General features: G+C 41.3%; 2 protein-coding genes across 2 annotated transcripts in view; both read right to left on the bottom strand.

Moving 5' to 3' along the window:
• Positions 1–1,504, bottom strand: part of gltpd2a (glycolipid transfer protein domain containing 2a) — a 2,530-nt gene extending 1,026 nt beyond the window's left edge. Inside the window, exons 1-4 of the mRNA XM_083570322.1 lie at positions 1,306–1,504; positions 1,027–1,091; positions 674–882; positions 1–560 (exon numbers count right to left, since the gene is read on the bottom strand). The exon at positions 1–560 is cut by the window's left edge and continues 1,026 nt beyond it. Of these exons, the coding sequence (XP_083426448.1) occupies positions 1–560; positions 674–882; positions 1,027–1,091; positions 1,306–1,402 (931 nt within the window). The 5' untranslated portion in view covers positions 1,403–1,504. The remainder of the gene's footprint in view (positions 561–673; positions 883–1,026; positions 1,092–1,305) is intronic.
• Positions 1,505–12,038: 10,534 nt separating this feature from the next.
• Positions 12,039–12,500, bottom strand: part of plod3 (procollagen-lysine, 2-oxoglutarate 5-dioxygenase 3) — a 7,761-nt gene continuing 7,299 nt past the window's right edge. The window contains exon 18 of the mRNA XM_083570320.1: positions 12,039–12,468. Coding sequence (XP_083426446.1) covers positions 12,313–12,468 — 156 coding nt within the window. The 3' untranslated portion in view covers positions 12,039–12,312. The remainder of the gene's footprint in view (positions 12,469–12,500) is intronic.

The following is a 12,500-nucleotide window of genomic DNA, read 5'->3' as shown; positions in this document are numbered from 1 at the left end:
TTTTCTCCAGCTCGTTGTGAGTTCTGCGCCGCAGCTCACCGATCGCTGTGACAATGATGCGAATGATTGGTTCGGCCTCCTCGTGTGTGTTCACACACACCATGCTGAGCAGTACAGAGTGTTCAGGCATGGCTTTAAAGGCCAGTCGTGCGACCCTCTGTAGCAGCCATGGATGATACGGTGCTAACGACTCACTGTAAGCTTCTTCACACACCTCACCCAGGTTTCTCCTCACAGGACCAGGCTCCATCCACAGCTTCATCAGCAACAGCTGCAGCCACAGCAGTGATCGATGGAGGCGGAGCAAAGTACGACTGCCTGAAGGTGTCTGTCTGTTGAAACTGATCGTGCCCATCCGAAGCTCTGTGTCCAACATGGAGCGAACAGAATGGTAGGCGGGGCCTGGGGAATTGCGAGTTAGAAGTGTGGAGTTGTTAAGGGGCGGAGTCAGTAGTCTGTGTTTTGCAAAATCCTCCTCAGCCAGCTGGCGAATAAGAGTGATTTTCTCTTGAACTTTGTAGGTGAAAAAACCAACCAGAGGACCAAGTGCCTCCATAAACCTGCAAAAAAGTGTGTGTTTTGTGTGTGTGTGAGTACAGGTTTGCTAAATGAAACTGCTCACATCCATTGACTAATAGAATTCACTAAATCAGTATTAAGAAGTTGATGTTACTTGATTAGCTCCTCCCAGCAGAGCAGGTAAGGTTCCAATAGCACATCAGAGGTGGGGCTGAGGGCGGAGTCTAAATACTTAAGAAGGTGGGACACATGGAAATGTTGTCCAGGGCAGTCGGGTATCACAACAGTGTAAGAGGAAATTACATCACCTCTAATGATGTCATCATTGTCCACATCACTTCCTGCAAACACCACTGTAGTTACCTGTGGTGGGAAAGATAGGGGTGGGACTTATCTTTTATAAAATTAACATGCAAAAACAACCTGCAAGTACATATGTGTGTGTGTGTGTGTGTGTGTGTGTGTGTGTGTGTGTGTGTGTGTGTGTGTGTTTGTGTGTGTCCTTACTTTGCTGTTGGGATCAGTAAGACATGGGAGCCACGATGATTCACAATCAGGTATCATTCCCTGAGCTGTGCAAGTAATCAGACACACACACAAACACACACAGACACAGACACAGACACACACACACACACACACACACACACACACACACACACACACACACACACACACACAAAGATTTTCATGTACAGAGAGGCATGTGTGTGTGTGTGTTTATGTGTAAGAGAGAGAGAGAGAGAGAGAGAGAGAGAGAGAGAGAGAGAGAGAGAGAGTACTTACGTAGCCAAAGTGAGGTGAGGAATAGAAGCAGAGTTAACATGGCTGCAACCAGGAAGTATTGCTGCAAAAGTGGTCTCATCATCAAACTGACACACATACATACAAAGACGTACGACACACACACTCACTCTCTCTCTCTTACACTATTCTCTCTCTGTGCTAAAATGTTTATTCTCCTTCCACACACACACTCGTGTTTGCAGTGAACTAATCTCTGTGACATTTGTACTGCAGTACAATGTATCATTCAAGAGTCAAGATTCAAAGGTTGCTTTATTGCATGACAAATAACAGAAACCAGAAATAACAAAAATAATAAACTATAAATATAATATACTATAGTATAACTATAATAACAGGTATAATAATAGGGTTAGGATGATTTGTTTGATGTTGGTGAAGAATTGGGTTTGAATGTGGTTGTATTTGGTGCGTTCAGTGAGGAAGTGCAGTTCTGCCTCTACTGTGTTCAGTAAACACTGCTGGCAGAGTCTCTGCTCTCGGGGCAGACAGGACTGTATGTGTCTCCCCGTCTGTCCCCACGGCCAGACGTGTCCACCCAGTTTCTACTTCATCAAGGTGTGTCCCAGTTTGTGATCAGACACCGTGCTCAGGTTCTCTGCCACGCTGCAGTGTCTGTTCAGGGCCACACAACACTCCATTTTACTCTGGAGCTGCTTTGAGATTCCCAGTAGCTCAGATACTTCACTCTCAGGGGTCGTGTCATTTGGTTCATTCTAATTGGGTTTGTGGGTTTCATCTGATCTTGAGTCACTGGTGTGTGAGTGTGTTATGGCGGTGTGTTAGTGTGTATTAGTTTTTTATGTGTGTTAGCGTGTGTTGGTGCATGTGCTGGGGGTTACTTGGTGTGTGGGGGAATCAGTAGATGTGTGTGTTTGTGTGGGGGGTAAGTCGGTGTTGGTGAGCATGTTGGGTTAGTGTAGGTGTATGTTTGTGGAGGGGGTCAATTAATGTCAGTGTGTGGGGGGGGGGGTCAGTTGGTGTGAGGGGGTCAGTAGGTGTTGGTGTGTGCATGTGGGGTCAGTAGGTGTTGATGTGTGTGTGTGGGATTAATTGGGGTCTTTGTGTGTGGGTGTGTGTGTGTGTGTGGGGGGGGGGGGGGTTGGTTGGGGGCTTGTCAGTGGGTGTTGATGTGTGTGTTGGGGGGGGAATCATTAGGCATTGGTGTGTGTATGTGTTGGATCAGTAGGTGTTGATGTGTGTGTCTGTGTGTGTCTGTGTGTGTGTGTGTGTGTGTGTGTGTGTGGAGGGGGGGATTAGTAGGCATTGGTGTGTGTGTGGGGGGGGGGTGTCAGTAGGTGTTGGTGTGTGTGTTTGGCAGTGAAAGAGGAAGTGCATATGTGCATGTGTATGAGAGAGAGAGAGAGAGAGAGAGAGAGACACACAGACACAGACAGACAGACAGACAGACAGACAGACAGACACACACACACACACACACACACACACACACACACACACACACACACACACAGTACTGACTCACCATACTCTGTAGTTTCTGAAATTTTATTTGTACAGTGAAATCATAACACACATTTATTCAAACACATTAGCCTGACAGCTTACAAACACAAACACACACACACACACACACACACACACACACACACACACACACACACACACACACACACACACTACAAGTGTGTTATCATGGCAGTGGTTTGCAGAAAGCAGCAATCAATGTCATGCATAAATATACTGAACAAGACATGCCCACTTTACAAATTTTAGCCGGGGGACGGGGCAAAACACTGATGGCCCTAATTCTGTGTGCCACTGGAAAAATGGTGCCCCTTTGATGTGTGCTGATTGGTGGAGAGCTCTGGGGGTGGAGTCTGTGATTGCCTTACTGCAGCAGTATTCTACAGAGAAAAACACAACAGTTATTGTACACTCTGATGTGTGTGTGTGTGTGTGTGTGTGTGTGTGTGTGTGTGTGTGTGTGAGTGAGAGAGAGAGAAAGATAAACTCACAGGTCTTCCACGGCCACAAAACACAGTAGTGAGGCCAGTGTGTGTGTGAACAGGTTTCAGTGTGTGTGGCTGCTTTAACTCCTTTAGTAACTCTGGGCTTCCCAAACCCACTACAGTACAGGACAGGAGGAGAGCCATGTGATTAACACCCCCCCACACAGACACCCCCCCCCCCCCCCCCCCCCACACACACACATGCACTTACTGGCCTGGCATAAAGATTCTGGAGCTTTAAAAGATGGAGATGTGGGAGGAGACTAAGGAAGAACAGACAGAGAACCTTTAGTCATGCTGGCTTAACTCAACCACACATAATGTTAACCACACCCCCAAATGTTAAACACCCCCCCCCCCCCAATGTTAACCACACCCCCAAATGTTTACCATCCCCAATGTACAAATGTAATAAATGTATACTGTGTAACAGAAGGATCAGAGTGTTAGTCTGGCTATACCATCTGCCAATAAACAATGTTTAATATAACAATGAGCAATACGTCTTACATTTGTACAATGCAGAGTTTAACGGTTTATAAGTATATTTAAATATTTTTATAAGACAAATTAGTTTCTGTTATGATTTTTAGCAAATGGAACCATTAATTTATCCATTTGAAAGGCTTCACAGTGCATTATGACTTTTACAAAGCGCCGACTGTTGAGACTCCTTCTGCTATAATAATTTTTAATGCCCAGGCCTGGAGCTGGTTTGTTTCCAGGTCAGCTTTGGCCACCAGAGGGAGACAGTAGCAGCCTGTCATCTAAACCAGTCTCACCTGCCCTTGACTCTATTAAAGGGAAATTTGCTGCGCAATAAATGCTCACTTGTGAGGCCAAGATAAAACTGGTATTGGTGATTTAAAACTGGGTGCTGTATTCTAGTCTTTCTTATGTGCTAGACTCTACATAGCTATTTTCTCAAGTTTTTCAGTTCCCTCCTGTAAGATAATTAATTCTGCTATTGGGTTTGCTATTCCCTTTTGCCTGTTCAAGTAAACAAGGTGTTTGCTCCTCTCAGTTTAAGTAAATATTATAATACTAAATAGCTTTTTTTTAATTAGGTTGAATTATGTGGCCCCCTTATCTGACCCACCTGCTTCCATCCACCCTTTTTGATGATAGATGATGATCAAATGAATATTATTCGGCTTACCTTTCTTACATCCATCACTTTCATCCAAACCCTGAGGGGAGAGAGACAGAAAGAAAGTAGGAAGAGAGATGGAAAGAGAGAGAAAGGGTTAGGGTTAGGATTTAAAAAGATAAATAAATAAATAAATAAATAAATAAATAAATAGATAAATAACATTAAATAAGCATAAATAATAATAATAAATAAAGCTCAAACAATGACTGTAACCTGGAGCAGTGAATAAAAGCATGACAAACAAATTTTCTTGGTGAACAGTGCTGTAAAACATCAGGGTTCAAAATAAAAGAGTTCACAGAGATAATGCGGTGTAAAATCCTTCACTGGTGGTCGGCAGCTTTTTTGGTCAACAGTGGTTTGTACAGTTTCTCCACTCTGGTTTAATATCATCATTAAAACCAAGAACATTTCTTCACTGGGTGTCCACCCTCACACTTATTTAAAAACACTGCCCTGTAGAGCAGCTTCTCCGTCACTGTCCCAAAGTTAATTTCCCCTTCACCCCTGCACTCCAGCAAGGGACCTTCGTACCCATCGAGTTCAGGAGCTATGTCCAGCTGGGGAAAGGGTTACTCCTCTCTAGAGCCGATCTCTCTGATGCTGTATTCCTTCAGCTCATGCTCCTCCGTTGTTAGTGTGAACCTCCAGCAATGTAGGAGCTGGTTAGCGACGCGCAGGAACCAGAGTCCTATACGTGCTGCCAGGTCCTCCTCTCGTGACAGATCTGTCCCTGTGACGTTCACCAGCTCCTGGAGTGTGACGATCTAAGAGGAAATCAAAGCTCTGGACAGTGTGGGGGTGGTCACACTGGAGATGTCTAGACATTCTGCACAGTCCAGTGCAGACCATCCCAGAAAATGTCCATGAGCAGGGCCTGGATGTTTGCTAGCATGTTTGCCAGCGGAGCCACACATGCCAGCCCCCTGTAGGACATCTTTAGAACCAGCCGCTTCCACCTAGATCAGTCTGCTCTTGATGTGCTCTACAATGCCTTTTCAGTTTTTACTTAAAAACTTGTTACTTCCAAGGTAGACACCCAAGTATTTAAAAGCACCTCTTTTCCTCACCAGACCTCCTGGAAAAGTTGGCTCCCCACCTCCTCACTCCCCAAATAAAACTGTTTCGCTTTTCTCCAGTTAACTCTCCAGTTAAAAATCAAAGTCATTTAAAACATCAATTAAGATATTTACATCAGACTGGGATCACACCATAACAGCCAAGTCATCTGCATATGCTAACAGGTAAAGTAAAGAATTAGAGTGTGGAATATTAAAACCAGAAAGACGATTTCTTAGAGTGATTAAAGGAGGTTCAATAGCTAGAGTGTACAGCATTCCTGACAGTGAACAGTCTTGTCTTATACCTCTGTACACTCTAAAAGAAGCACATAAACCACCATTAACCTTCAGTACACTCTCAATTTCACTGAACAACACCTTGATCATGGCTATGAAACCAGGGTTCAACCCAAAGCTTTCCAGCACCTTCCACAAGTATTCATGCTAAACCCAGTTAAAAGCCTTTTCCTGGTCTAGGAAAATCAGACCAGTTTTAAGCCCAATAGCCTGGAGACGTCCAAAATGTCACAAATTAAGTATACGTTATCAAAAATCGACCTGGAAGGCACACAGTGCGTCTGGTCATGGTGAATGAGCTGCTGCATCACCTTTGACAGTCTCAAAGCTAATACTTTTGACAGCAGCTTGCAGTCAGTGCACAGTAGTGACACTGGGTGCCAGTTCTTCAGGTGGGTCAGGTCTCACTTTTTTTAGCAGCAGGGTCAGGACTGCTCTCCTGCAGCTCGATTGGAGCTGACCACATTTTACACTGTCTTGTAGGACCTCCAATACATCCTGCCCTATTGTGGGCTGTAACTCGAGATCCCCTGATTCTGTTCACACAGCATGCATAAATCTTTTCTTTTCTAACCTTTAGCCTGTTGCTATGATGCTGTCTCTTGGATTTGTGTGTTTCTCGGATTCCCATTAAACTGAAAATGGATTCCAATCTGTCTGCATCTGAGTCTTGATCACAGCCCATGGGACTGTTCAGTTGATCTCCTTCCTAACCTTGCTCCTCCCCGGTGCTGTGTTTACCTCTTGTTGGTGCCAGAAAAAAAAGCCATTAAGGAGTATATTAACGAAGCCCTTGCAGCAGATAAGAAGAGATCTTTCGGAAACTGTTGAACTCTTGTGTCATTGTATACATCGACAACATCTACTACCTATGACTGCCACATCCAACACATATGCCTTATCCTAGGCCACCTCCTGCAACATTAACTTGTCGTTAAGGCAGAAAAATGTGAATTTTCAACAAAACCTCAACCACCTTTCTTTGTAACGTCATCTACAGACAAGGGGTAAAGTAAGAGTAAGAGTATTGTGGAAGCAGTGATGACATGGCCACCACTGTCTACTGTTAATTTCTTAGCCCTCAGCGCCAGGCCAGAGCAACTGATATCCCAGTGTACTTAGGTGTTAATGTTTAGCAATAGATTAAATAATAAGGGAGAAGAGTAACATGACTAACTATACATCATTCTAAAGGTCTAAGCCTACTGTTTTTCACTGTTTTTCAATGGAAAATGTATAACGAATGTATTTACTGAATTTGTATAAGCAGTACACAACAACAACATGCATATAAAAATGCAGTACTTACACATTTATTGTAATAATGAGTCACAAACACATCCACTGCTGCAAATCCCGGTTTATTAGGTGTTAGAGTTAAGATGGGCCTCACACTGGTTCTCTAAACACATTCCTATGTTGTTTGTTCAGTTCATTATTGATAGTTTCCTTTGGTGGGATAAATCCGTCGCAACAATGTTTTCCTCACCTTAGACTTTAAGATGCAAGATTAGAAGACGTTTTTACGGTCTGTCTAATATAGTAAAACCCTGTTGTACGAGCAACTAATACTACAAGCAAACGGAGATACGAGCAACCTTGCTCCCAAAATTTTACCCTATTTCACGAGCAAATTTCGAAGGCACGAGCAAACCCACGCTGCTGGTTCCCCGTTATCGGCCGAGGGTAGCATCAATCAGTCGCTTAATTGATGACGTATCACTCGGTCGCTCTCGTTGTTCAGTGCAGCAAAAACGTAACTTTTTTTAGTGTTATATTTTTATTTCACTAGAAATCTTGAAAAATGTCTCCCAAGAAAATCAGTGATGGTGCTGTGAAAACAAAAGTAAATAGAGTTACCATTGAAACCAAGAAGTTTACGAGCGTGGTGCGCGTCTCACACTCGCAATCAACCACTACCACATGATTAAGTGTTAAATTCTGTTTACATTACAGTAATTTGCAAAATTTGTTTGTTAAAATAATCTACAAATACTTTTTAAGTGCAGAAATAAGCGATTGAATGAGGTCTCAGAACGGATGAAATCACTTTTACATTCATTCTTATGGGGAAAATCAGTTCGAACGTACGAGCAAATGGACACCCGAGCAATTTTCAAGAATGAATTATGCTCATCCAACGGGGTTTTACTGTATAAGCGATATTGTCTGAAGTATCCAAAAGAATCCAAGATAATTTTTATATGCCTAAAAAAAATAGATAAATAAATAAATCAAATAAATAATAAAAAAAAAGGGGAATATTGTAAAGACTACAATTCTGTTTTGGCTTTATAGTAAATTTTTTCTCCTAACTTACAAAATTTGTGATCCAATTGGAGAGATTTAATTACTTTTTTGTTTGAAGACTACCATCCCCCTGGTGCCTAGTGTTGTGTGTCTGTTCTTTGTTCTGTGTAAAGAAGTTGGGTCATGACATCTCAAGCTTATTGCCAGAAGAAAAACCCCAAAGATTGGATGTATTGGAATAGTGCCAGTTATTGGACTAATCTTTATTTGGATCATTTGGCATGATCGAGTGAAATTGTCACATTTTTCCTAGAAATTTAGATGCTGCTAGAGGTTTCTACTCTGCTCCAGGTTTAGTTAACCTTTTATGCTTTTTGTTGCAACAGGAAGTGGTGCTTTCCAGCCTCAGCACAAAACTCAAGAGGGAGGTCCTAAGAGAAAGGGGAAGTTCATCTATTAGGGAATAGATAGAGTTCCAATTTCATGTCCTGTAACTCACCTTTTGCCTGTGGTGACACCGACTGGTACAAATTTTTATCATAGTTTTAAAATAATTTCAAACTCGCCTTTAAACCTTTTAGGAAGTGATATGATGCATAAAATGGGAATGGAAATTCTGTTTTTTGAAACCAATGTCTTTTCCTTCCGTCCTCATGCTCTCAACTGAGCCAGAGACCCTACCAGATTTCTTCCAGGGTAGTACAGAGGTCCTGCCTGATGAGCCAAATTTAGGTAGAGTTAACCCTAAATTATGGGCCTCTCACAAAGACGAGGCAGGTTTAATCCAGGTAAAACCGTATCAGTTTTTTGTTAAACATTATCTATTGTCAAAAGAGAAGAATGTTGGCATTGCTCCAGTTATTGACAATTTATTGTCACAAGGTGTTTTTATCGAGACACATTCAACATATAACACACCAATTAATCCCGGCTTGAATGCGGATAAAAAATGCTGGAGGCTAGCACAAGATTTACAAGAGATTTACGGGTGAAATTATATCTAAACATGGTTTTATCTTCCATTGCTATGCTGAAAATACATGATTGTACATTTTAGCTTAACAATGATAAGCATTGTGTACAGGACATCAGACAGTGGATGCTTGTTAACTTCCTTCTGCTAAATCAAGTCAAGTCAAGTCAAGTTTATTTGTATAGCGCTTTTCACAACAGACATTGTCTCAAAGCAGCTTTACAGAAAACAACAGTGAAGGTGAATGGTGTGCGTTTATCCCTGATGAGCAGCCGTGGCGACAGTGGCAAGGAAAAACTCCCTTAGATGATATGAGGAAGAAACCTTGAGAGGAACCAGACTCAAAGGGGAACCCATCCTCATATGGGTGACATCAAAAGTTTGGTCATAAATCTTTCAACAAATCCTGAATCAATACACCCCTTAATCCCACCACATCTATAAAAACCATCAGTATTATAGAGAAGTGCAGTAGAACAGAGCGCTGCATCACACACAGGATCTCATACAGTCAGAATGAACATCATCACTAAAGCAAGAAACCGAAAGAACACAATTCAACACATCTCCTTTCACTGGAGCCACGACTGCACCTCCACATACATCATCTCTAGGACAAGTATCTATATTCAGTTTATCACATCACCCCAGGGTTTCCTTGCATTATGGTTTTCCTAGTTATTCAAAATAAAGGCAAATTGTTTGTTTTTGTGCAAATTTTACAGGGAAAAAAATGCAAAAGTATAAATGGTTCATAAAAAAGTGCAACAACAGTTTTGTCTAACTTATGTTGAAGTCTGTCTGTGAACAAATCAATTTCTTCTCCTCGGTCAGCCATTGTGAAATAAAAAAAAAAAAAAACAGCTATTAAATCCACATAAATATATTTTAGCTGCAGATGTGGTTTGAGAGCTCTGACTAGTGCGCACTCTGAAACACAATTAAAACGCCAATCTTATGGTAATAAATACAACAAATTAAAATAATACAACCGGCAAAAAACTAATATTTTCTAAATATAATAATAATTGTGAATCCACTGTTGTTTTTTGTTCATTTTTCTCTCTTGGGGGTTTGAATTTAGCAATAATGTATTATGTGTTAGCGGCCGGAGCCCCTTTAAGAAGGTAGTGGATGGAGGTAAGACGTGTGACCGAGGCATCATGACCTACATCAAGAGTGAGTCATAGACAGATGTGGAGGAGAAAATCCGGGAATTTTCCAAAATAAAACATCGTTCAGAATCAGATTAATTAATAAAACGGAAATAATGTGTTATGTATTCTTTCTGTGCGGCCCGGTACCAATTGACCCACGGACCAGTGCTGGTCTGCGGCCCGGGGGTTGAGGACCACTGTGTTAGATGACCCAGTGCTTAAAGAAACAGCTTTGAGCAACATGTACTTTACGCTACAGGTGTTGCAGTGCTGATTCTAAAGAACTTGTGGCAAATTCTTTTAACCCTGGCAATATGTGATATCATGGCTGAAGTCTGATTGAATAGAAACTCTAAACTAAACATAGAGTAGAGGAAGCAGCTCAAGCAAGAGAAAAGTTATGAAATGAAGAGAATAAACTATTGGGGATAATTTAATACATATTTGTAGAAAAATAATTAAAAGTCAGTGATTCTGATCTGATCCTAACCCTAACCCTAGATTCTGATTCGTAGGTCAGCAGAGAAAGCCTTACCAGAACTAGAAAAAATGACCACCCCCGTTTTGATCAGTCTACACTGGAATGTATTTTTCAGGACTACTACTGACAAACACTGACTGGTCTTACACCGCAGTTTCTGAGTCTATTATGTTCCTCACCTACATCAATCAAAAGATGCAGGTTATTTGTTGGTACCACAAACAATAAAAACTACAGCAGGGAAAAGATATTTCTTTTACAAGCCCCACAATTATGGAACAGCTTTCCAATTAGTGTTTGGGACTCAGACACAAGTGTCAAGTTTTGTTCAGTCAAGCATTTTGTTAATAGCTGTTCTCTGTTGAAAAAACAAAGTTCTCCCTCACATGCTACTCCTGAGATGCCAGTAATCCTGACCCAGATAAGGATGGGCTCCTTATAAGTCTGGTTCCTGTTAAAGTTTCTTCCTCTTATCATCTCCAGGAGTTTCTCCTCATCACTGTTACTCTTCTAAACTACAGGATTAAAATATTTTTTACACAAGATCCTTAATGGCAATGGCTAGTGTTAAAACTGTATATAAATAAAACAATTGAATTGACCCAGCCCCAACCACTGTATTCACTGCGCACACGCTCCAACCAAAACCTTCATATCCCACACTCAATCCTCTTACTCAAAACACACCAATCATACTACTTACACTCCAAATGCACCCTTCTCACGTAACACATTTTCTTCCCACCCCTAATACACCCTTCACCCAAACACACTTAATAACACACAAATCTTTGCAGAATTATGTGATAAAAAGACTGAAGACTGCCATACCTGCTGAGTCTTGATCACTGATAAATACCATCTGAAAAAATGTCCAACACTCAGGTAACACACACACACACAGAGCGTTAATCCTGCTGACTGACACAACCCTGCATTAATTATTCACCTGTTTATGGCTCCAAAGTCCAGAAGAACAGCATAGAGGGAACCTCAACTATAAACAAATAAAATCTCAAACTGCACACTGCACACAAATCACTCTCATAACACACTACACTCATTTATTTTCATCCGTACAGAATGTGACAGATGTGTATGTAAACATCTGGCTGAAAGCTGCAGTTAATGAAGTTCTGCCTGAAGCTCATGAGAAGCTCTTTAATTAATGATATTGTTTAAAAGTCAAGGCAGAGGGAAGAGCAGGGCAAAACACACACACAAATCCCCAACATACACACCCATTGTGTTGGACATGAACAGAGGAGGTCTGTATTTTCACAATGAGCTGAGAACATTGGAGCACATAGTGAGTGAAGGTGTGTGTGTGTGTGTGTGTATTTCTCTCTTTTAAAATAAAGACTTAATTTACTCTTCTCAGCTTTTATTTATCATCTACATCAAATAATTTAAAACACTTTGTACAAAACTGACAGTAATCTGTTTTACACACAAATATACAACAGTTTAAAAACCAACGTTTAAAAGAAATAAAACTAAAGGCACGAGGTAAAAATGTTGCATTCAGATTAAAAAAAAAGAAAACTTTTTTTTTATTCAATAACAGGTTTTAGAGCATTTTTGAAATATACTTTTCACCAAAACACACACACACACACACACACACACACACACACACGGTTAGGGGTCTACAAATGAGACCATGATGTATCGAGTGCCCTTGGTTGTAGGAAGACCCTCATGGTAATGTGTTAAACGTCCTGGGTGCATTAAAGACCAGCCTTTTCTTGGAGCTTCAATTCTGCAATCATAACGCAAGAACCTGCATCCCCCTCCCTGAAACACACACACACACTATATCTGTAAAA

The sequence above is a fragment of the Silurus aristotelis genome (genome assembly GCF_946808225.1).
Source record: "Silurus aristotelis genome assembly, chromosome: 19".
NCBI lineage: Eukaryota > Metazoa > Chordata > Actinopteri > Siluriformes > Siluridae > Silurus > Silurus aristotelis.
The sequence above is the reverse complement of the archived record's forward strand: the minus strand, read 5'-3'. Positions and strand labels throughout refer to the sequence as shown.